At 43.0% G+C, this 26,549-nt stretch overlaps 1 protein-coding gene across 2 annotated transcripts in view; it reads left to right on the top strand.

The window, feature by feature from the left end:
- Nucleotides 1-26,549, top strand: part of OXSR1 (oxidative stress responsive kinase 1) — a 118,216-nt gene that overhangs the window by 30,173 nt on the left and 61,494 nt on the right. For both annotated transcript variants that reach the window (XM_065397712.1, XM_065397713.1), the window contains 2 exons: nucleotides 4,339-4,451; nucleotides 15,376-15,484. In XM_065397712.1, the coding sequence (XP_065253784.1) occupies nucleotides 4,339-4,451; nucleotides 15,376-15,484 (222 nt within the window). The remainder of the gene's footprint in view (nucleotides 1-4,338; nucleotides 4,452-15,375; nucleotides 15,485-26,549) is intronic.

The raw sequence follows: 26,549 nt of genomic DNA, 5'->3' as shown, positions 1-26,549 counted from the left end.
TAAGCATAGGAATATTGTCATCGGCCAGGTTCAGCCTTCCATGTAGGCAGCGCCAGGGGGCCTTTAAACGGCCAGAAGCACACTCAACAGTCATTCTGCACTTGCTCAGCTTGTTGTTGAACCGCTCCTTGCTGCTGTCAAGGTGCCCCATGTATGGCTTCATAAGCCACGGCATTAAGGGGTAGGCAGCGTCTCCCAGGATCACAGTGGGCATTTCGACTTCCCCTATGGTGGTCTTCTGGTCTTGGAAGAAAGTCCCTGCTTGCAGCTTCCTGAACAGGCCAGTGTTCTGAAAGATGCGTGCGTCATGCACCTTTTTGGACCAGACTGCGTTAATGTCCGTGAAATGCCTACGGTGATCCACAAGCGCCTGGAGAACCATTGAGAAATTCCCCATGCGATTAATGTACTTGGTGGCTAGGTGGTCTGGTGCCAGAAATGGAATATGCTTGCCATCTATCGCCCCGCCGCAGTTAGGGAAGCCCGTTTGTGCAAAGCCATCTACAATGTCACGCACGTTGCCCAGAGTCATGGTCTTTCGGTGCATGATGCGATTAACGGTCCTGCACACTTCCGTCAACACGAGTCCAATAGTCGACTTTCCCACTCCGCACTGGTTAGCGACAGATCAGTAGCAGTCTGGAGTAGCCAGCTTCCACAGTGCAATCACCACACACTTCTCCAACGGCAGGGCAGCTCTCATTCTTGTGTTCTTGCGCCACAGGGCTGGGACAAGCTCAGAGTCCCATGAATGTGGTTTTCCTCATCGGAAAGTTCTGCAGCCACTGCTCGTCATCCCAGACGGTCATGACTGTGATCCCACCACTCAGTACTTGTTTCCCGAGCCCAAAAGCGGTGTTCCACTGTGGTCAGCACCTCCACGAATGCCACAAGCAATCTCGTGTCGTAGCTACTACGTGTGGCGAGATCAATGTCGCACTCCTCTTGCCTTTGTAGTTTAAGGAATAACTCCACTGCCACTTGTGATGTGTTAGCGAGAGCGAGCAGCATATTGGTCAACAGTGCGGGATACATTCTTGCAGACTGAAGAGGCAGAGCATGCAGTACACACTGTTGAAAGATGGCGCCAAATGTGGACAGAAGCACAGGGATTGCTGGGATGCAAAGCAGTGCATCACGGGGCATTGGGACAGGACCCAGGATGCCCCGCAACCCCCTCTGCCTTCCCACAGCTCTTAGCGGCAGAAGAGGAAGAGATGCTCTGTGGGATAGCTGCTCAGAGTGCACTTCTTTGAATACTGCTGCAAGTGCCACAAGTGTGAACACGCTATCGCGCAGGCAGCTGACAGTGTGAACACACAACAGCAGTTTCCCTTCAGCGCTCTCTGAGCGAGGCTGTAACTCTGCCAGTGTAGACATACCCTAACTTCAGCTGTGATTTTTGTTCTTTACTGGAGGACTTGAAGTCAAGACACTTGTATTTCTAATATGCAAGAAGCCAGCAAGAAAATCTTGTCCAGAACTTTGGACTTGCTAAAGGAACAGCGAAGGCACAAAAGTGCTTTGTCGTTTACCGCTGAAAAGATGCTTCACTAGGGAGAATGGGAGTACGAAGAAATGCCAACACGGCACTTTCCTTGCCTTTGTTGTCACTTCTGTGTATTCTGCTCCTTTCATCTTGAGTGAGTTTGTTGTATTTTCAGTTTGCTTCTCAAGAAGAGCAGTCTTAAAATCTAAAGAAGCAGACTTAAAATAAAGCCAGTAAACCTGACCGACTCCTCAAGTGTAAGGAGTCACAATGAGCCTCTCAATGAAGAAAAGAATTCAGCATGAATATAACCTGAGCACAGTACTATGCAGGCATAGTAATCGTGTCCAGTTTTAACACAGTGGTTACATCTTGCAAGCCTGTCGCGCAGTAATTAGGATGAGAGAATTAGCTGTATCTGACTCCTGACAGCTCCCCACCCTCACATCCCTTCTCCCTCTAGTCCAGCCAAAACCACAGCTGTCATGGTCTTCCTCTCCTGCATCTCTAAGCAGGTCTCCTCTTTTCTGACTGTCTGCACAGATTCTCCATGCCCCCTCCGCCAAGTTCATCCCCTGATTCTGTTCCTCAGCTTCATGTTTGAAGCGCACTGGATGATAGGGATTCATGCTAATATGGCAGTTCTTCTTACCCTTCCCCCTCTCCCTGTGCTCCACCCAAGCCTCTCCTGGCAGCTTTCATGGTGTCCTCTGTGCTAGGAACGGTCTGTGAATTAATGAATGTCTGCAAATAAATGGCCCTCTTCCTCAAAACTTCTCACAAGCCAGCTGCTGCATGATACAGTCCAGCTGTAATGACCATGGACTCTTGTGTTCTGCATTCCATCGCCTTTAGACTGTAACCGGTGGTAGTCAGTAGGCAGACTATGGGTCAGATCCGGACCGCCAGACGCTTTTGAACGAACCCCGAAATCTTTTTATTGGTGGGTTTTTTTTTATTATTTTCTGTGGAGTCTGGACCTTTACTATACCTTCCACAAGAAATGTGGACCTTGGAAAAAAAATAGACTGCCCTGCTGTAAGCACTCAGCTATCAAAGTATACCCATTGTACAGAGTACACGTACCACACCACATAAAGAAAAAGGGGCGTCTCGCATTTCCAGTCTGCTAGATACTGGAAGAGAATCTGAAGAGTGAAGCCATTGGGTTGGGTCTTCAAGGTGTTATTTGTTAAACTTTGATCACAGCTGTCCTCCTAAATCTTCGTTCTCCACCAATGCTTTTATTTAAAGATTTGCCTCTGGCTTATAACACTTGCTGTAAGGAAAATATTGACGTTAGCCATTTGTGTACAGCTTCAACAGCCTTTGTTTAAAAATTGCACTGTCAAGCTCTCCCCTTGTTCTCTTTCTATACAGCTCATTAATTCAAATAAATAAAAATGGAGGGAGACAAAGCCAACTGTGCTTGAACGGTGTCAGAGTAATGGGGTGGATTTTGTGGTATTAAAAATGGAAGCTTCTAGCTCTTCTGTCTGCAATGAAGCAGCCAAGCAAACAGGAAAAATTAACATCAGTGCCTCTTCCTTCCTACCTGCCAGCCTAATTCAATTTCTTAAAGGTTTGAGAGCTATGTGCATTATCTTTGTGAATGACCGTGTTGCTAGATAGTGTTTAGAACAGAGACATTAGCTTGAGTTTGTATCTTCTCCTCAAATGCTGCATTGTTGCCTTTTCTTAGACATGGTAGGAATAGCAGTGACCCAGAGATGGGCAACAAAAAACGATCAGAGGGGGGTGTGCATCTGGGGGGGCCTCAGAATATGGAAGAGAGCTTGCGAACACTAGAATGACTTAGCTTGGGAAAGGAGGTGTAGCTGAGGCCTTTTGGAAGCTGCTTTTAAATTGGAGATGCCAAGTGTCCTTTTGTACCAATGGATTTGTCCCAAGGGCAGAGTTGAGATGACTACAGGCCGTTCGTAACTTCTTAGCCTTCCTCTGCTGGGAGACAGCTCTCTGCCACCGCTGGGCAGTCTGCAGCTGCCAGCTCTCGCTGCTTCCCTCCTGACTTCCTGCTGTTTCGCTGCACAGAGCAACAGTAATGGGAGAAAGATACTGAGAGCTATCCCTGCCTTCTCAGCCCAGGATCCCCATCTCTTTTGGGACTTGGTGGAGAGGGAAAACGGCTGAAAGCTGGAAAAGGGGAAAGACGATGCTGGTTTTAAGGATAGAGGGAAATGAGTTGGACACTGAGGTATTGTGCTAGTATGAGAGACCTGGAGTTGAACACATGAAGAATGGATCCGAATGAAGCCAATTAATGCATCTTCATTGTCCAAACTGAGGGGAATGTGAAAAGCTATTTAGACTTTTTCCAATGTTTTTTTTAGTTATAACCTGTGTTGGTAGCAAAGCAGGTAGCACAGTTTGTTTTTGAAAAATTAGGATAGATGCTTCAGGTTAAAGACTTATTTTAGTCATGTTACTTGCCCCCCCTCCCCCCCCCAAATCAATCTGGTCAAATCCCGTGCTTCTCATTCACCCAAATAGTCCTGTTGACTTCAGTGGGGCTGTCTGAGTAAGTAAGAGTAAGATTTAGCTCATATTTTGTTTGCCCAGTTCTGATGATCTCTCATAAAGATCTGCATTGTTTCTGTTCTGCTAACCTAGTGCTTCAATAGATGCATTCTATTTGGCTTGCTGAGCTGTGCAGAACTTAGTATGGTCGAACTTTCCCTTTTTAAAGGGATTGGATTCCTCAGGCCTTCACCCGGCTTTGCAATTTAGCAGCCACCAGGATTTGTAATATTGGTTTCTCCAAATTCTCTACCTTCCTGCAACAGTCCTACAAGAGCAGGTGTTAACTATTTGTTTCTCTTTCCCTCCAGGGAGTGGAGCAACAGCTGTGGTGCAAGCAGCCTATTGTATCCCGAAAAGAGAGAAGGTGGCAATTAAACGGATCAATCTCGAGAAATGTCAGACCAGCATGGATGAACTCCTGGTACACAATTATATACATTTTGTTTGGGAAAACTCTGCTCCAGTTAGCATAGTCTCCTGCTCAGCTCTGAGGTGCCTTTAAACAATCTTTCTTGGAAAGTTATGATCATGAGGAGAATGAGCCCTCCCTCCCCCTTTGTGGTTGCATGGTTCAAAGATGCACCCATAAGATCCCAAGTGTCGGACACAATGTGTGACCAAAGACCCAGCGGGTCAGATTATGGAGGCCTTATTCACACTGGAGGCATTTACTCAGGTAGTCCCACTGATTTGAACGGGACTAAATGCACATGAGTAAGGACTCAGCCAGTGTTTTTTGAGGGCTCTACAATCTGAACCAAATGAGGGGGACATAATTACTCTTGTAGGAGATACTGTGGGATTCATTACTTATATGTGAATATTCCTCCACTTCCCCCCAGTCCTTCACATTCTCTCATTCTCAACTAGTAGCAGCTTTTGTGGCAGCTAGTAGCCCTGTAAATAACACCACCAGCTTTGTTCAGGACGGATGTAGTAGTAGCATTACATTACTCCCATTACATGCTGGCTAACCAAAAACCCTTTAATATTTGAACTGCTGATTCCACCAGGCTGCTGTTATAATTCATGGTTATTCCCTCTTTGCTGTAGTGTTCATGGTAGTGGGCTCGCTTTCTAGCCATGCACATTCCCTTCAGTAACAGCTATTCCTCCTCCCCCACCTCGTATTACATAATCTAATACTAAAACAAGCCAGCCAAGATAAGCTTTTTTTTAATAATAAATATTCTCTCCTTTTTATGTGGGGGGGAAAAGGGGGATTATAACTTAGGTCCTGATCAGGGTTTCCCTCCCTTTGTGTCCTGACAGCCAGTAATAGTAGACTTAACCATCAGCCAAAAGTTCTCTTCTTGATGATGCTTCTCTCTAACAGGCAATGTGGTTTGGTGGCCGGTGATTAGAACACAGGATTGGGAGCCAAGACTCCTGGGTTCTGTTTCTAGCTCTCGCTGTACAAATTTGGGCAAAGCACTTTAAGTTCTGAGCTCCAATACTTGCCAGACTCTCAAGTGTTGTAAATCTGTACTTGTAGAGGGGGGGAAAGGTGCTATACAAGTGAAGTTATTTTTAACATATCTGTAGGAGTTTTAAGCTCGGTCTCTGACCAAGTGTATCTAAACACCATTATGGCTCTAGCTAGTCTAGGGGGATCCGGATCTCTCTTCCCTTCCATAATCGTGATCTTTCCTCTTGACAACCTATCCTGCCACAATTTTAATGCCTTCGGTGTAGTTTGTGGTCCCCTGTCCTCACTATATTCCTAACTGGTTTACCACAAACTAAAACTGAGATCAGTATTTGAGTAATTGCCAATTTCAGCTAAAAGGCTTATATTCAGAAAGCTCTGCAGTAGAGAGTTGGCTTGTAATTTTAGATAAAAATGTCCCCTAATTACATACCTTAATCTCCAGCTGACCCATTCTTCAAAATTACCTCCATTTTATCTCATAATGAATAGGACTAGAATGAATAGCTGCTTTCTTCTTTCATGAAGTCCCAATTATGTGACATGATTCAGTGCTGGCCCCTTCTGCAGGCTTGATTACAGGCTGCTGTGAAGAAGAAATGTCAAGTCATGTTTTAGGATGACTCTAAACCATGATCATTTTAAAAATAAAACATACAGGAATAATCTCTTGGGCAGATACTTGGGTTAAAGACATGAATCAAAGGGTGTCTTTCTGCACCAGTAAACTGAAAAGTAGACTCTTACAGGTTAAATCAGAACATAAGAACAGCCATACTGGGTCAGACCTATGGTCCATCTTGTCCAGTATCCTGCCTTCCAACAGTGGCCCGTGCTACATGCTTCAGGGGGAATGAACAGAACAGGGACATTTTGAGTGATACATCCCCTCTCATCCAGTCCTAGCTTCTGGCAATTGAAGGCTTATGGACACCCAGAGCATGGGGTTGCATCCCTGACCATCTTGGCTAATAGCTATTGATGGACCTGTTCTCCATGAACTTATGTAATTCTCCGTTGGACCCTGTTATACTTTCATAATATCCCCTGGCAATGAGTTCCAAGGGTTGACTCTGCATTGTGTGAAGCTGTACTTTCTTTAGTTCTAAAGCCTAGTGAAGTCTGATGGACAGTAATTTGGATACTGCCAATGAAAACAGCCATGTGCTTGAAGTTGTCTGCTGCTCCAGTGTGGTTATGTCAGTAATTTGGCCGAGAACAAAAGAAGCATGAGATAGCAAAAGAAATATTGATTTCCCAACTGAGAACAATAAATCTCTTAATGTTAATTTCAGAATAACATATGGTCAGAGTTCTCTGTCCTTCAGTCATGGCAATGAAATAGCATCTGTGAGGATGGTCTGTTTCTGTTTAACACAGTGAGGCTTGAATGATCAGAACTAATTAGTGTTTTTTGCCACCCAACTGGAGACGCATGATTTGTTCAGAAGGTGGTCCTCAATATCCTCTGAAAACTGGGACCCTTTAAAGTGTCTCTAGTTGGGTGAAAATAGCCCTTTTTTGAAACCTGTCTGGTTCTGCAATACTCATCCTTATCTTTATAGGGTTTTTTAAAACCTTGTTTTGACGAGGCCAAAATGGAATCCAAGAATAAATATTTTGAAAGAGAAATGCCAGAAATGGTCGCTGGTGTATCGTATACCCCTATATCACGCCATTGTAAACATAAACTAGTGTGCTTTACTAGATCCATTATCCCTCTGTTGTGCTGATCAGGGACTCCAAGCATAATAGCCAGCTTACAACAAACATTCCATTCTTTCCTCTGGCAGCAAAATCCTTGCTTTTGTGTAATAAAACACTGCCCACTCATCATGAGCTGGGACAGAAAATGACACATGGGGCTCAGTCAACTCTAATTCCCTACAGCACTTCAGACCAATGGGCATTTTGGGGGGATTATTGTTTTGGGGTGAGTGGGAAGTATTTATCCCAAGTCTGTTTGGTAAGGGGGTAAAATTGCATGGATCTGAGGGGCTGTACCCTCATTTTGGGTGGTGAAACGTTTCCCCAATTAATAATGAGATTTGTTTCAAACTTCTGGCCAGTAGGGGGCTGGGACTTCTGCAGAACTAACATGCTGAGTCCTGGGATTGTGGGGGAGGGGGTAGGGAGAAATCTTATGTTGCTCTCTAACACTGTCAGCTGAATCAAGTGAAGGTCATGAACTCTGGGAGGAGCTTCATTTAGGCCAGGGATTCTCAAACTGGAGGTCATAACCCTTCATGGGGTTGCGAGGTTATTACGTAGGGGGTCGCAAGCTGTCAGCCTCCAGCATTTATAATAGTGCTAAATATTTTAAAAAGTGTTTTTCATTTATAAGGTGGGGGGGTTGCACTCAGAGGTTTGCTGTGTGAAAGGGTCACCAATACAAAAGTTTGAGAACCACTGATTTAGACTGTAGCAGCTGGTGGGTCTGACACAGGGTTTTGAAAATGGGTTGAGTGAAAGGGAGGCTGGGAGAGATCCTTGCTCTTGGTGGATCCTTTCAGGAGAGAGATGGCTAAGCAAGACTAGTGGTATGACTTGGCTGGTTGAAGGTACTTGACCTTGATCCTCATGTCTCAAAATACATTTGAGCCATGTGGGTGTCCTGGTGTAACCCTCACCATGTGGTGTTTTGGAAGCTGTTTGTAATAGTCATGTGTTTTATAATTAACAGATGTGTGTTTCTAGATGAAGGCAATGGAATATATTTTCATACATTGTAGCTGTGTTAATTTTAGAAGACCAGCCGTACCATGCTAGGGATTAGTATGGAAATATGCACCAAGTAACACACAGACACCTTGGCTATTCAGCAGAAAAAGTGATAACTGCCACAAAGAAAATATACAGGAGCAGAGCCACTACTAGATGTCGGTGGCGAAAGCAGGGAATGAAACCAGGGTGCCTGGGGCCTGTTTCCTCCTGTTCTGCTGTCCTGCGGGGTTGTGGAGAAACCACTGCCAGCTCTGTGTCTCACTTTCCCCAGCAGGGTTGGGTGCTTTGCACTTACAGAGCGTATTTTGCCAGAGGATTTCAAAGTAATTCTTCATGGTTTTTCAAATCACCTTTTGCCACAGTACTTGTGGAAGGAATGTGTGTAGGGGAAAGGTCAGGCAGTGTGTTGTCCACCATTGTACTTGGAAGGAAAAATTGGGTACAGTTTTCAAAAACACCTAAGTCTGAGCCATGTCTTATTTTCAAAAGTGACTTAGGAGTCTAGGGGCTGGTCTACGGGGGGGGGGGAAATCGATCCAAGATAGCAACTTCAGCTACGCTAAGTCGAAGTATCTTGGATCGAATTACCTGGGGTCCAGACGGCGCGGGATCGATGGCCGCGGCTCCCCCGTCGACTGTGCTACCGCTGCTCGCTCTGGTGGAGTTCCGGAGTCGACGGTGAGCGCGTTCGGGGATCGATATATCGCGTCTTAACGAGACGCGATATATCGATCCCGGATAAATCTATTGCTACCCGCCGATACGGCGGGTAGTGAAGACGTACCCTAGGTATCACTGAAGGTGAATGGGACTTAGGCTGCGAAGTGACTTAGGTGCTTTTGACAGTTTTATTAAAGGTTACTGTTTCCTGCTGCAGAGGATTTCAAGCTGGACATTGTTCACTGTGAATGTCTTTCCTCCACCTCCTGTGCTGCACCTTGCCTCCTCCAGCTTCATTGTCCCTGTTGATCATAGCACTCACGGTGTGGTGCAGAGAGATTCACAGTAACAAGGCCTTTGCCCTCCAGGAATGGATGCCATTTTGAGGTGGGGTAGGCATTTCTGGCCAATGATGCAACCTGGTGTCCAAGTGCAGAGCTGAGTTGAGTGGCTTCTGGAGCAGGCATCTCCTTGTCGATCACATTGATGGCTATCCTGAGGGAATGGTCATGGATTCTAACTGTTTCTACTAGTGTCATGTCTCGGACCTTATACAAACAGTAAAAAGGCACATTCTTGTTCGGAAGAGCTAACAATCTAGAACGCCTTAATTATTCCCCTATACTCACCAGCATTATCTCCATCTTCCTTAAGTTAAATGTAAGCCAGTTAACTTTCATCCAGTTGTTTGGTTCTTGCACCCCCCACCCCCCCGATGTTGGGGTAGCTGAGTGAAATGGATTGTCTGCTTAATGTCCTCTAATAGTTAGCCTAAAAGTTGAACAACAGAGGGGAAATCATTAAGCTTGTGGAACTCCAAATAGGGTTCCTACCGAGTGGAAGCAGCTGCCTGTCATGACTTTCAGAGAGTGATTCCATGGATTTCTAGGTTGCAGATCACAGAAATGGAATAGGTTTAGAAACAGATGACAAATGATCAGAGACATGGAATGGTTTCCATGTGAAGAGACTGAAATGGCTGGGTCTGTCTAGTTCAGCAAGGTGATGGAGTAGACTGGGCATGACATTGATTATAAATAATCAATAACTAAGAAAAATGTAAAGTGGGTTGCCTGTTTGCCGCCTCTTGTAATACTAAAGCAATCGGACAGTCAATTGCAGTGATTTTCAAGAGGTTTAAACCTGATAAGTTAATTTTGTGGAGTGTAAAGATATTTTGTGGCATTTGCTGCCACAAAATACTGAGATCAAGAGCTGTGAAAGATTAAAAATCAGATGCATGGATCAGAATATCCAAGTTTAAGGCATGAGAATTTATAATCCCTTAAGGTATAACCAATTGCTAACTCCCCCAGCTTAGTCAGAAAATTTCCCCATACGGGCACACTGTTCATATGCCATCATGTGCCAGCAATGCCCCTCTGCCATGTACATTGGCCAAACTGGACAGTCTCTACGCAAAAGAATAAATGGACACAAATCTGACATCAGGAATCATAACATTCAAAAACCAGTAGGAGAACACTTCAATCTCTCTGGTCACTCAATAACAGACCTAAAAGTAGCAATTCTTCAACAACAACAAAAACTTTAAAAACAGACTCCAACGTGAAGCTGCAGAACTGGAATTAATTTGCAAACTGGATACCATCAGATTAGGCCTGAATAAAGACTGGGAGTGGTTGGGTCATTTCAAAACCTAAACTTAATTTCCCCAGTACTAATTTCTCCCTACTGTTACTCACACCTTCTTGTCAACTGTCTGTAACGGGCCACTCTCTTACCACTTCAGAAGTTATTTTTCCTCCCTTGGTATCGTGCTGTTAATTGATTTATCTTGTTAGACTGACCTCACACTTGGTAAAGCAACCCCCATCCTTTCATGTATTTATACCTGCTCCTGTATTTTTCACTTCATGCATCTGATGAAGTGGGTTCAAGCCCATGAAAGCTTATGCCCAAATCAATTTATTAGTCTCTAAGGTGCCACAAGGATTCCTCATACTACAATTGCCCATTATTGGGTTTCTTATGCCGTCTTTTTAAGGATCTGGCATTGGCTACTGTCAGGCAGGATACTGGACTAGATAAACATCTGGTCTGGTAGGCCAATTCCTATGTCCCACATGTGGGTTAACAATACCAGATGATGGCTAGAATCAAAGCAGCAGACTGATCCAGTAGGATCAGCACAGATGTCTCATCACTATCCATTTCCTTACTGGGACTCTTATTTTCTGATAGTTTATAGAAACTGGAAATATCTCTTAAATTGGGTGATTGGGGGGAAGTTACAAAACCCTCAAAGCATTTCAGATTCTGAAATGTAAATGTATAACTTGACATACCAAATAACCACAGTTGGTATGTGATTGATTTAAATCTCTCATGTGACGGGACCTCACCTAACAGAAAATGGAAACCTTAAGGCTACTGCAATGCTCTGCCATATCATTCCTCAGTATATGAATATCAGAGCTGAAGCTGAGCAGTCTTAATTACTTTACTGATTGATGTCAGATCATGTTACAGTTCAGTTTGGACATGGATTCCTGAGGGAATGTGGAAGCCTGGCCTCTAAAAGAAAACTGTAGTCCACTTGCCCCTGATCTGTTGATCCAGACAAAATGGTATATTAATAAAGAAAATGCCCATAATAATTATTTACAAGGCAATAACTTGTCTAATTTAAGCTGATTCAGAGTGTGCATGTAAATCTACATCAATTTCTGTCACCATGGTGAACAATATTGGGAATCAAAAGGAAGGATGCGACAATCTAGTTGACATAGGAGGTGGCAGTGGGCATAGAGGTTGAGATTGGCCAGCTGGAAAACGCTCTTAGTATTCTTGCATTTACTGCGTTATATCTTCAACGGACTTTACAAATATCAATCCTGACAACACAAGTGTGGTCCTGAGTTTGCAGCTGAGGAGAATGGAAGCAGATGTTGAGTGATTTTTCTCAAGACTGTGCAGTGAGTTAATAGCAGAGTAACATATAGGAACATGTGAATTGCCACACCGGATCAGCCCAGTGGTCCACCTAGTCTAGTATCCAGTCTTTGAAAGTGGCCAGTACTAGCATCTTCAGAGGAAGGTGCAAAACGTGCCAAAGTGGACGTATGTGCAATGACTTGCCTGTAGGAGCAGTTTCTTCCCATCCCTTCATATTGACTTAACCCCTGAAGCATGAAGACTTATATCCTTTCCAAACTTTGTTTCATCCTTACTAATGTAGCTCTGGATGTTCTTGTTTTCCATATAAATGTCTAATCCTTTTTAAATCCTTCCAAGCTCTTTGCTTTAATGATATCTTGTGGTAATTAGTTCCACAGGCTAATTTTGATAACTCTGATTAAAACAGTTCCTGGCTTCCATATCTGCCCTCCATTTTTTCATATCGTGCTCTTATCCAGTTTGATTAGGATACAGGGAAAATTGATTTAAGATTTCTTTAAAAAGAGTGCATTCATGTTATCAATTCATAGCCTCAACTTAAATGTTAAAATTAATAAATAGAAAAGTTGAAGGGCTATGGCTTCTTGTGACTTCTGAGGCAGTTATTATGTATAAATGCTTTATGGAGCAAAACCAAGGAGGTTTTCTAAAGGTTAACACATGCCTTGATTTCAACTAAAGGAGGAGAACTCTCCCCTCAATACTCAGGGCAGTGTCGTTGGCCGCATCTGAACATACTTTTGCTTATCGCGGATCTTCTGATGGCAGGACTGGGCCGCCCAAATAAGGTTTGCCTCATTGGAATAGATTTGTTTTGCATTGGTTTTGACTCTTCAGTAAGTAAACAGCATCCTGGTTTTCTCTGAAATCATAGGTATCTGTGTGTAAGCACAGTGCTTTCCCCCATACTGTGTCTATTGAGTTAATGTGTAGAAAGGAAAACTAAATTTACCAGGATCCTGCGCTCAGTGTTTTAAGGAGCAAAATTCTTCCAGAGGAAAGTACATTTAACATACATACATATGCCTGCAATCACATTCAGCTGGTGGGTCAGATGTTTGGCCTACCAGCTTCCCACATCTCCACGCCAGTTAACTCAAATCTGAGTCCGACATCAGTGGGTGAGTAGACCCACTTTCAAAATAAACAAAATGCTATTCCCGGTCTTCCATTGACACGTTTGACTTTTTTTACATAAAGTGTCTATTCAATATCTATTATGATTCTAAATTATAGTTTGTAGTAGTTTTATTGGCGTTTCAAAAGCTTCCAAGTGCTCAATTTACTGTAGAGAGATGTGGTTAAGGTATTCATCATGGCACTTAATGGCAAGACATCAGAGCAGTTAGAGCTGATCTCTGGATACAAGCTTTTGGAGTCTGACAATGTGGATATTTTAATACCCAATTCAAGGAAAATGTGCCTTTTTCAAGACTCTTGCATGTCTTCAAACCTGTTTTTGTCAGTATTTCATCCTCAATATCTAAACAGGCAACACTCTAAATACTGTTCCCAAATTATGAATCAGAAATAAGTCTTGGTTCAAGACAGCTTCAACTAGGTCAGTGTGTTCAGGTAAAGATAGGACCAAGTACATTTATCTGAAGTTTGAGAAACCCGTGGCAAGATGCAGCTTGAGGTTCTACCTGAAGTAAAAATTGCCACAAAGACTGAATATAGGGAAATGGGAGCCTGCTTGCAGGAGAAGGACGGTGCGAAACTCATTTCTGCAGCTCTCCTAGTTTCTGCTTCCTGATACTTGATATCAGGTGGCTGCATAGGATTCCCCAAAGTGAAGGGAGGAGTGAAAAGGAACATGACAAACAGCAAGTGTATTTTGCAAGTGTATCATGACTAAGGCCTTACTTGAATTGCGGGATGATGGTCAAAAAAATTGCGGCTGAGTTGCGGACAAGCCATGGAAAATTGTGGAAAAGTCATAAGGGACTTTATTATTTGCGGTAATAAAGTCCATTGTTACTCTTCCGTGATTTTCCACTGTTGGCCGCCTGGGGCTGAGAGCGGAGGCTCCCACTGTCAAAATTGCGGTGGAAGCCTACTATTGTGGAGTCTGCAATATTGCAAGTTAAGTAGGGCCTAACTCATGACAGCTCTGCTCTGTGACAAGGGTCACAGGGCATGGGCATTGGTGGTAGCAGCTTTCATTTCTGCTGTCCTTGTCTAACAATGTACTCCCAAGTCACTTCACTTAAAATCACTCTTTAAACCTTATTTATTTCTAGAGGACATCGGAAAATTACTGTAAACTGAGGATGCAATAAATACACATGGATTTTGGTTAGTCTTTCACATTTCTCCCTATCCCCCATCCAATATGCTTATAAAATAAGGTTCCTGGCTGTTAAATACAGCTCTTCAGCAATTGTGCTGCATTTCTATTGCTCTAACAGAGCTATTGTGCATATGTCTGGTTTCAGTTATGAGAGGAAGCATTTTTAATCACAATGCCCATTGTGATTTACAATGATCAGTTAAAACAATTGTGTGCGCCAAGCCTCCAAGGATATTATATCCTCTGTGGGCACAAGAGAAGCCCTTATGTTGCCAATGAGAGATTAGAATAGAAGATGAGGGTTATTGAGGTTGGGGGAAGAAGCTCTGCTTTTCTTAATACTTTTTTCTCACCTCTAATATTGCATAGGTCAGTTGCATTCATAGTCATAGAATGTCAGGGTTGGAAGGGATCTCAGGAGGTCATCTAGTCAACCCCCCTGCTCAAAGCAGGACCAATCCCCAGACAGATTTTTGCCCCAGATCCCTAAATGGCCCCCTCAAGGATTGAATTTACAACCCTGGGTTTAGCAGGCCAGTGCTCAAACCACTGAGCTATCCCTCCCACCCCCGGAGGGCTGTTTATCCATTAATTATTCATGGCCTTACTATCTCGTGTGAGGAACAGAACATTTGTTAATCCCCCATGTTACAAATCAAATAGCTGACAGTTTTTTGACTGCATGTGTTGTGCATGTGACTTTTTTCTTCCTCGACATTCACACAAGCATGTGACAAACTTTCTATTTTTTTTTTTTTTACTATGCAGCCCAGCCGTGACTTCTGGAAATAATATCCTCTGAAGGCTTCCTCCTTCTCATACATTTTTTTTTAAGTGCTTTACCATATTCTCTACTGATGTTTCAAAGTGCAACAGTACCCCCATTGAAAGTTATAGTAGGTATAAGGAAGAAGCACCTATTAACCAGAGGTTGATAGACAGATTGAGCCACTATGCAAGTTCTAGGGGGAACAACCTGGTAGAAGTCCCAGAAGTCACCTCCCCTTTCATTTCAGCTGAGCTTGGTAATAGGGGCTTGGGTTCTCGCCAGGGTGTTGCCCTTGACCCTTGTAACTGGAAGTCCTCCACCCTGTTCTTTACTAGCCAGGACTTGATAGCTTAGTCCTGTATTCAGAAAAATTTCAAAGTTTGATCTGAGCAGATCAAACAGGACTATTACATTTCTGGATCTTCACTGTTGGTTCCAAGAGTTATTTTCGCCTCATGAACACCCTGTCTTGATGGAAATAGTAGTAGTAGATGGTAATTATTTACCAGGCGTTTAAAAAATAACTCTTTTTTTTTTTTTCTCTGCAGAAAGAAATTCAAGCCATGAGTCAGTGCCATCACCCTAACATTGTATCTTACTACACATCATTTGTGGTGAAAGATGAGCTCTGGCTAGTGATGAAGTTACTTAGTGGAGGTGAGTGGTACTATGTTCATATACCCTAGACCATATGGAAAAAGTATGGGACGTGGTTGGCTTTAAATGCGCCCTTCCACGTTGTACCATCCCTTCTCTTCTCCCCCCTCCTATCCCCAAAATCTGTAGCTAAAGATGCTGAAATAACTGCAAATATTCCCTTTTTATTTTCTCAAAGTTAAAGGAATACAATCAAATTTAAGAGTGCTTCTGTTTGAACATTCGTTTGCTACTAGTGTTACAAGTAGCAACTAACACTACTGTAACTGAAAGATTGGAGGAGAAAATTATTTCAGTTTTATTTTGTGCATTTGACAGCACTTCATATAGTCACTGTTCCCCTAGTATAGTCATTTTTCTGTCCTCCCCCTTCCTCTTTGCTATGTGAAAAATTCATGTAAACACACAAAAATAGGAAAACGTGACTATTAATCTATACAAATCGTAGTAACTGAAGCTATTTTATGCTTGTTTTTGAAAATTGATTAATGTAAAGCTTCCTGGGTGGGAGGTCTGAAATATTGTTTCTGTATTCATATTAACAAGCAAGGCTCAGTTTCCAGAATTGCTTTCCCAGGGGAGTTTCTTCCCTTTTCTCCACAGCACCTAGCATGGGCTTTTTAGTTGGAACAGTAGATGACTGACTCTACATAGCACACACTCTTGTTGCTTTCTTTTTCAACAGCATCAATCTCCACTGACCTGTTTTTCAGGTTGAAATTGACTTAACTTTAGCCTAATTCAGGCTCCTCATTACTTTGGCCCACACAAAAGACAAAGTATGAATGCAAGGGCTGGGATTTCTTTTCTGATTTACGTCAATGCAGACAAATCTCTTAGTCTTGGGGCACCAGTACTGCTGAAATCTGAAAGGAGCAGTAATGTAACTGCTGTAGAAATAGTCCTAAAGGGAAACAGTCTAAAACCTATTTAAGTGTTAGCATTCTCTTCTGATAATACACAGGCAACTGACTACACTGGTACGGTTTAATCTCTTCTGGGCAATTAGGCCAACACTTTAGGCACCCAGTTTTGAAATGTAGTCACTTAAACAAGTGGCACTGCACTCATTGTTGCTGAGTATCTGCTGTTGCCATTTAGTTCAGTGGAAGGTGCAGGTGTTCTGTGCCTGTAATAAGCCACTTTTTCTTAGGTACCTGCTTTAATCATTCAGACTTGATATGCTGGTCTTTATGCACCAACATTGCTCCAAAGCAATCAGCAGTGTCCGATATTTCTAAAGTGGGGCAGATTTGCATTTGGCCCTTCTAACATATCCATGTCATGACTTTTTTAATTGTGCCTTTTCTAAGTTAACTGCTGGCAGTTCTGCTCTGTAAATTGTGTAGCTTGCTCATTTGTTAAGGTGAGGAACCATTATCCTTGTTCTCAGATCTTCTCTGATTTGCAAATCTGCTAGCTCCTTTAATGTGCTTTCAGTTAAGAACTGTCATTTGAACCGTGACACAAAACACTTGTTCATCAAACAGCTGTCTGTGACCGCTCTACTGTAGAGAGCAATTCTTACCATTCCACCCTTTAGCATGAGAAGCCTCCAATGTATTTTTAAATTGTGCAAGTCTTTGAGGTGTTGAAACTCTGCGAGCTGGTCATGCACTCTGAGCTTCTGTCACATTTCAGGAATTTAATCTATTTTGAAGAATCGCTGATCTAACAACTTCCAAGGCTTCCTAATGACCAGCAATTTAATTAAGATCAATGGACAAACAAACATTCTTAAGAAATCTTTGTTTAATTTGAATTACTCTGTAATCATGAATAGTGTCCTGGAAAATACTTCACAGAAAACAGTCTCTGTCACCAAGGATTTAGAATTAAATATGGTGTGATGCAACAAATGAGCCCAGTTAAGTAACAAATGAGTTACAGCAGTTGACATTTGGGTATGGGGTAGGGAAAAAATGAGGGTATCTGATAAGATCCATATGTTTGCTCAGCGTGAGGCATGTTTGCATTTTGGTAGGTCCAATTTTAATATGTTAAATATAAAAGATCAAGTTAAAAAGAGAAGAGGGAAATTACAAAAAGCCCTAATAGAATGCACTGTACCATCTGTTGTCATTTTCATCACTTACACCCTTTCCCCTTCTGCTAGTCCTAATCTTGTTTTCTGTGTACCTACACCTCTCTGCAGATGGGCCACAGTCTGGAGAGAAAGGGCAAATGAAAGAAATCTCTTCCTTGAAATTGGCCATGACATCTTGTCTGTGGTGACATGGTTTACCCAATGACATGAAGAAATTGACAGATCCATGAACTTGGAACTTATTCAAATGTTTTCTTCTGTTCTCTGTGTCACTTGTTCCTTTTCTCTTATCTGGACATTGTTTGGTGTGTGTCTAGTGTGTTGATCTCCCTGTTTTATTAGATTCTATCTCAGCTCTGTAAGGCCAAGCATCTATCTATCTATATTTCTGAGGTTTATTTCTCTCAGGTAGCCAGAGGCTGATCGGTCCAAGTAGATGTAATTCTTAGAGCTGATAATGATGCTCTTTAAATTGTTCACTACTGCTAAAGTTGACGTCTGTTGGGCCCAATCCTGCAAAGCGCTCTGTGCTGCCAGACTCCTGCACTAAACCCCATGGAAAGCTTGGGCCCTGAAGTTGAAAGGGGACAATATTTGGTAACTTGTATTCAAGACTTTCTGATCCTATAAAAATAATGTATGTAACATCCATAATTTAACAGCAGCGTGTCTAGATCATAGATCATGTATGCCAAACCTCATACTAACCAACAGAAAGCAGTTATTGGCTGTGCAATGTTGACTTCAGTGTGATGTCATGGCTGAAGATTTTTTACACGTACTTTGGGAAATTCAGAGTGAATTTTCTTTTCAAGAACCTAACTTGTGTCCTGTGTATTTTTAATACTCTGAGAGGTTCAGTTACTGTAGTTTAGGTTGTGGAGTGCAGTGTGTGGCTGATTTTATTGCTGTGGGAACTATACATTTCTTGCCTTTTGGGAGTATGTAAAATTTCAGCCATAATGCTTCATATGTATCTTTAATCTTTTTTTAAACATGCTTTGTTTTGTTCAGGTTTTTAATACCATAATCACAGTATCTGAGCATCTTCCACTGATACATTAAGCAGTGTGACTAATAACTATCACATGTAGTTCTCTTTTTTTTTTTCTTCCTTCCTCTTCTGAGGAGGAACATTGCATGTGGATTTCTTAAATGTGTGCTTCATGGATATGTTGGTGAGGTCAGAGAAATATGCCTTGCACTTGGGAAGGAAGATGGTGAAGTGAGATTTGTAGAGCAAGTCAGACTTTTTCACTGTCAGTGGATGAGCATCCAAGAGAGCACCTATAGAATGCTGACAGACCTGCTAGGGCCTGGTGCAGTGTTTTAGACTTTACGTAGTTGTGTACTTGAAGGGTGTGCGCTACACCAAGTTTAACTATTTGGTACATGGTGTTTGGAGGGAACAATGAGGAGGCTAGATTAGCCAGGAGATGGGGACGATTGATCTCAACTGGTGTGCACTGTCTTAATGTGTAATAAGTATTGAACTGATCTATGCAAGAATTAATAGAAAGCAATGCCTTGTGGAAGAATGTTTATGTGCAAATTCGTACATGCTAGGCACTGGTTCTTACTGAAGACCTAAGGCAAACTGTTTTTAAGTTTGGTGCCTAAAGTTAGACATCTAAATTAACGGCATGACTTTCAAAGGTTGCTGATCTCATTGACTTCAGCAGGAACTGTGGTGCTTACTTTCTCTGAAAATCCGTTCTGTTTTTATTAGGTGCCTAAATATGGATTTTGGGGCCTAACTTTAGGCATCCACGTTTTAAGATTTTTTGGCCCGAGAATGTGGCAAGACGGAAGATTTAAGTCTTATAAGTGGAATACAGAAAGCTCTAGAATAATTGCCTTGATGGTAAAGCCACCTTTTTGATACATTACATAAAGTATCTAGGGGATTCTATGTGATCCAATGCATAGAGCACTAGACTGAAACAGAGGAAAACTGGTATCTATTCCCAGATGTGCCAGAAATCCTCTGTGACCTTGGACAAATGCCTTTCCTTCCTCTGCCTAAGCTTCCCCCACCTGTAAAATAGATAGTTGTAAAGGGTTTTGTGATGTACAGATGAAAACTGCTATATAAATGCAAAGTATTCCAAAGAGCCAAATTTTTTCCCCCTAAGTTTTTTCTAAAACAATCAGTTTTGGGCTGAGGAGAAGCTTGAGATTGGAGCCCAAAAAGTAACACTTTAAGTGCTAGAAAATTGGGACCTGGAATGAAACATGTTGCCTCAGCCACAACTATAGCTCACTACTGTTGCGATGAAGTTTCAGAGTTGTCTGACCCATAAAGGCTTCCATGGTGCCTGCTTTCATGTTTTGCCAGGCTCTCTGATTCCCCATGTTCTCAGGACTTGTCAGTACGATGTTCTGCCTTTTGATCTAAAAAGGTGTCCTGTGGGTGTTTATCCATCATGTAATTGCTGCAGCATCAGCAGGCTGCTTGAGGGAAGAGCGGTTCATGACATATATGCAGTACCTAGGCAGATTGAGACAAGTTGCTTTATACGCAACTCTTGTATGTAATCTTCACTAGAGCTCTAGTCTTCCATGAGTGTTTGTCCAAAGAATAAGGAACCAAAGATGCATGTGTAATTGGTTCAGTGTGTTACATGCTTACCTCTTGTGTTTGGCCACAAGATAAGAGCACAGTATTTCTAGTAGCTAGTGGTGTTACTCCTTTACATGATTTAGTAGAGGCCCATGCTTTAGTGTTTATGGCCCCAGGTTCAATCCAAGCTGAGATGACTCATGGTGGGAGAGTCATTACACATGGCACTTCCCGTGTTTCAGATATTGGTTTGCTAATAAACCTGTTGTGCCTTCGGTCTCTTAAGATACTGTAGTGATGGGTAAGGTATAAATACTTGGTGATGATTATGAAAAGTGTGACAGCTATTCGGTGTTCTATTCAGACAGGGCTGACCTAATTTGTAGGTTCTCCTCCACTGCACTCACATTATGAAAAAGGGAGAAATGGAGCCATGATCCACCTCCCTCTTCTGTCCTGGTAGCACAGTGGGGAGGGGAGCTGCAGGTTCTTGTCTCTGGTCTCACATCTGGAGAGAGATCAGGCCAGTTTGTCAGTTGCAGAGAACATAAGAATGGCCATACTGGGTCAGACCAATGGTCCATCTAGCCAGTACCCTGTCTTCTGATAGTGGCCAGTGCCAGATGCTTCAGAGGGAATGACCAGAACAGGGAAATTATCCACTGTTGTCCAGTCACTGCTTCTTGCAGTTCATAGAATCGTAGAATATCAGGGTTGGAAGGGACCTCAGGAGATCATCTAGTCCAACCCCCTGCTCAAAGCAGGACCAATTTCCAACTAAATCATCCCAGCCAGGGCTTTGTCAAGCCGGGCCTTAAAAACCTCCAAGGAAGGAGACTCCACCACCTCCCTAGGTAACGCATTCCAGTGCTTCACCACCCTCCTAGTGAAATAGTGTTTCCTAATATCCAACCTAGACCTCCCCCACTGCAACTTGAGACCATTGCTCCTTGTTCTGTCATCTGCCACCATTGAGAATAGCCGAGTTCCATCCTTTTTGGAACCCCCCTTCAGGTAGTTGAAGGCTGCTATCAAATCCCCCCTCATTCTTCTCTTCTGGAGACTAAACAATCCCAGTTCCCTCAGCCTCTCCTCATAAGTCATGTGCTCCAGACCCCTAATCATTTTTGTTGCCCTCCGCTGGACTCTTTCCAGTTTTTCCACATCCTTCTTGTAGTGTGGGGCCCAAAACTGGACACAGTACTCCAGATGAGGCCTCACCAATGTCGAATAAAGGGGAACGATCACGTCCCTCGATCTGCTGGCAATGCCCCTACTTATACAGCCCAAAATGCCGTTAGCCTTCTTGGCAACAAGAGCACACTGTTGACTCATATCCAGCTTCTCGTCCACTGTGACCCCTAGATCCTTTTCTGCAGAACTGCTACCTAGCCATTCGGTCCCTAGTCTGTAGCTGAGCATGGGATTCTTCCGTCCTAAGTGCAGGACTCTGCACTTGTTTTGTTGAACCTCATCAGGTTTCTTTTGGCCCAATCCTCTAATTTGTCTAGGTCCCTCTGTATCCGATCCCTACCCTCTAGTGTATCTACCACGCCTCCTAGTTTAGTGTCATCGGCAAACTTGCTGAGAGTGCAGTCCACACCATCCTCCAGATCATTAATAAAGATATTAAACAAAACCGGCCCCAGGACCGACCCTTGGGGCACTCCGCTTGAAACTGGCTGCCAACTAGACATGGAGCCATTGATCACTACCCGTTGAGCCTGACGATCTAGCCAGCTTTCTATCCACCTTACAGTCCATTCTTCTTTAACTTGGCAGCAAGAATACTGTGGGAGACCGTATCAAAAGCTTTGCTAAAGTCAAGGAATAACACATCCACTGCTTTCCCCTCATCCACAGAGCCAGTTATCTCATCATAGAAGGCAATTAGGTTAGTCAGGCACGACTTCCCCTTGGTGAATCCATGCTGACTGTTCCTGATCACTTTCCTCTCCTCTAAGTGTTTCATAATTGATTCCTTGAGGACCTGCTCCATGATTTTTCCAGGGACTGAGGTGAGGCTGACTGGCCTGTAGTTCCCCGGATCCTCCTTCTTCCCTTTTTTAAAGATGGGCACTACATTAGCCTTTTTTCAGTCGTCCGGGACCTCCCCCGATCGCCATGAGTTTTCAAAAATAATGGCTAATGGCTCTGCAATCTCATCCGCCAACTCCTTTAGCACCCTCGGATGCAGCGCATCCGGCCCCATGGACTTGTGCACGTCCAGTTTTTCTAAATAGTCCCGAACCACTTCTTTCTCCACGGAGGGCTGGTCACCTTCTCCCCATATTGTGCTGCCCAGTGCAGCAGTCTGGGAGCTGACCTTGTTTGTGAAGACAGAGGCAAAAAAATCATTGAGTACATTAGCTTTTTCCACATCCTCGGTCACTAGGTTGCCTCCCTCATTCAGTAAGGGGCCCACACTTTCCTTGACTTTCTTCTTGTTGCTAACATACCTGAAGAAACCCTTCTTGTTACTCTTAACATCTCTTGCTAGCTGCAACTCCAAGTGTGATTTGGCCTTCCTGATTTCACTCTTGCATGCCTGAGCAATATTTTTATACTCCTCCCTGGTCATTTGTCCAATCTTCCACTTCTTGTAAGCTTCTTTTTTGGGTTTAAGATCAGCAAGGATTTCACTGTTTAGCCAAGCTGGTCGCCTGCCATATTTACTATTCTTTCTACACATCGGGATGGTTTGTTCCTGCAACCGCAATAAGGATTCTTTAAAATACAGCCAGCTCTCCTGGACCCCTTTGCCCTTCATGTTATTCTCCCAGGGGATCCTGCCCATCTGTTCCCTGAGAGGAGGTTGGAGGTTTACGGACACCCAGAACACGAGTTTGCGTCCCAGACCATCTTGGCTAAGAGACCTTGATGGACCTATTCTCCATGAACTTATCTAATTCTTTTCTGAACCCAGTTGTACTTTTGGCCTTCACAACATCTCTTGACAATGAGATTCAGAGGTTGACTCTGCATTCTGTGAAGAACTGCTTCCTTTTGTTTGTTTTAAACCTGCTGCCTATTAACTTCTTCAGGTGAACCTTGGTTCTTGTTCTGGGAAGGGGTAAATAACACTTCCATATTCACTTTCTCCACACCATTCATGATTTTATAGACTTTTATCATATCCTCCTTTTGCCCCTCCCCCCCTCCCTTATTTGTCTCTTGTCTAAGTTGAACAGTCCCAGAGCTAACCTCGGATGTTGGGACACCAATAAATCATTTGCTTTTCTTGTGCTGGACTTGACCTGTAATGGCTGTAGGCTGTATTATCTGCTGTGGGAAAAATCTATGTACCACAAAGGTTCTCTTGGAGATGTCTGCTATCATTAGAAAGTATTGCAAACTCTGGTGCATTTGTATCTTTCAAAGCTAATTAGGGAACGTGCAAGTTTGAACAGAAAACCACTTAACTTTTAATTACAGTATAATCTGCACCATGGGATTGTACTTTACTAAATATAGATAATATAGTTGTTGATGGGTTGTGATTGGTGCTAAATGATAGTGAAGGTTTTGAATTCAAGGGGAATAAACAGTAATTCTGAACATCTTATTGCAGTGCATAGTATCTTGCACCAACTTTTTGTATACTACTTTGCAGGCATTTGATGCACTGAAACACTCTCATTTGTTGTTGCATTTTTTCATATTACAGTTCCAAGTAAAACTCTGTTTTAACAGCATGTCTCCTCTCTTTGTATTGGAATCCTATAGTCAGAGTCAAAGACTCTTCATCAGAGCTTCCTCTCTACCCATGCTTAACATTTTAGTGAATTAAATTTAAACTCCAATTGCTGGGTGCCCACTCCTGACTTTGTGCTGCTTTACATGGTGCCCTGATCACTTGGAATAGCCTTTCATTCAACATTTGCCAAGCTTCTTCTGTCTCCTTCAAAGAGCTTCTTACAACTCACCACTTTTATGAACCTTTAGAGCTGTGATCACAAGGGACTTTGTGTATTGTGCTGTTCGCATCTATGCCTCTAGATCAGGGGTTCTCAAACTTCATTGCACCGTGACCCCCTTCTGACAACAAAAATTACTAAATGACCCCAGGAGGAGGGACCGAAGCCTGAGTCTGGCCAACCCCCATTGCCCTGGGCGGGACCAAAGTTGAAGCCCAGGGTCTTCAGCCCCAGGCTGGGGCCTGTAACCTGAGCCTCGCCACCCAGGACTGAAGCCCTCTGACTTTGGCTTTGGCCCCGGGCAGTATGGCTCAGGCTTCGACCCTGGGCCCCAGCAAATCTAAGCCAGCCCTGGTGACCCCATTAAAATGGGGTTGCGACCCACTTTGGGGTCCCAACCCACAGTTTGAGAACTGCTACTCTAGATTGTAAGGCCCTTGGGATTGGAGCATGCTGTTGTGCCAAGAAGCTATGTCAAGGTATAGTGCTATATAAAAAAATATTGTGACCAATAAAGCATGTTCTCCATCTTGCATAGGACTGACTTTGATGAAATAATTGAATGTGCCCATTTTCTTTCACAGACTTTAGAAGTATGTAGCCCAGATAGGAAGATAGTACTCCATTGGTGGCGGAGGATTTTTAAGGTAAAGGTAGAAAGGCCTCTGAATGTACAAGAAGCTTATAAGTATTCATCAGTGAGAAGTCTGTCTAAATCCTAAAGCAATAGTGGTCTTGGACTAATAAGAAGACTGTAGTTGGCTCTAGTTGCTCAGGAATGGCTTTAGTCTGGTTATTTATCCATTTCTTTCGTATGATCCTTTTATTTCTTAGTCACTCCATATCAAACTGGCTTAGCTAATATGTCAGAAATAAGATTTTTAACTTCAGGCTGAATCTTGTATGGGAATGCAGCTCATTTTAGTTCTTTGTATCACCCAATGTTGTCATATGTAGTTGCAATCAGGAGTCTGGAATCAGAGCTTAACTAGCAATTTTGTTGGTGCATGAGGCAGAATAAATATAGCTCTTACACTGCTGTGGTGACAGTAGTAAAAGCATGTTTTTCTTTTAGTAAACTAAGTGGGGATGAGAGAGACAAGGTGGGGATGACTCAGACAACATTTGGTTCAGTAGAAAGGTGACATTTTCAGAGCTTAAATTCTTAAATTTCCCAGGGTCCCAAACCCCCCATCCCCAAACATGCTATAAAAACTCCAAGGGGGTTGAAATCAGCTGAAATTAAGCCCTAGGCATTTTAGTCACTTATCTGCTGTCTGCGACATTAAATATTGGTTGAGAGAGCTCTTTGTCTTTCTCCTTTGTTTGTTGTTTCTATAGAACACTTCCAAATTCCTCCATTGTTCTAAACATCCCCACCTGAAAGTGGAGTCTAAAAATACATTAGCAGACTTAAAATGACAAGCTGGCCTTGTACCAATTATACACTATATGGGTCTGTGTTGGCTGTAGCTATTCTATAAACAAAATTACTGTTTTTCTGTGTTAAACAAAAACTCTAACTTACCTAAACCTTTTTAAAGGTCCAAATCTGTGTGCATATACTCTGTATGATCTTCTGCCCCTGTGGAAGGAGGATGAAGTGAGAACATGAGTTATAACACATGCCTGCATTTTCTACAGGGAGAGCAACATTTACTGTGTGTCAGTGAATGACTGAATGTGACTCGTTTCTACTAAAGAAAAGTCACTCTTGTTACAGTAAGAGGGGACTTTTGGCTAAGAACAGACGTACCTTTAGACGCATTTTATAATCAGTATCAAAAGTATTTTACAGTCCTAGGAAGGTGGGGGGAAACTGAACATAGTTAAGAGACCAGATCTCTAGAACATATAGGCAGTTGGTGCAGATGCAAATCCTGAAAACTCTTGTTTTCAGTCTTCTGTTGTATTTGTTCCTTTCATAGTCAAAAATTCCACCATCACAAGGGACCATTGTAATCATCTAGTCTGACCTCCTGTGTAACATGCCATAGAATTTCCCCAAAATAATTCTGTAAGACATGTTTTCTAATCCTTTAATCATTCTTGTGGCTCTTCTCTGAACCCTCTCCTATTTATCGACATGCTTCTTGAATTGTGGGCACCAGAACTGGACACAGTAGTTCAGTAATGATCACAGAAGTAAAATAATCTCTGCTCCTACCCAAGATTCTCTTGTTTATGCATCCAAGGATTGCTTTAACCCTTTGGCCTCAGTGTCGCACTGGGAGCTCACATTCAGCTGATTATACACTCAAATTTGGCTTGTATGCACCTCCATCATGATGGGGGGGGGGGGTGCCAAACCTGGACAGCACGGTGACCCTGTGCACCAGGCTGCAATGTCTGGAGTGGAGAGCTAAGCCCAGCTCCGTGGGACAGCAGCCATCACTGCAGGGTGAATGCAGGGAGTATTTGCTCTACAACCCTTCCCTCCGCCCCCAAGGCCTCCAACCTCCCCTCCCCTTGTGGATAAAATGGATAAAACAAAATAATGCAAAATTTCCCCAAAAACCCAAAACCCTCCCCCTAAAT

This window comes from Emys orbicularis, chromosome 2 (genome assembly GCF_028017835.1).
Source record: "Emys orbicularis isolate rEmyOrb1 chromosome 2, rEmyOrb1.hap1, whole genome shotgun sequence".
NCBI lineage: Eukaryota > Metazoa > Chordata > Testudines > Emydidae > Emys > Emys orbicularis.
This window is presented reverse-complemented; position numbering and strand designations above follow the sequence as displayed.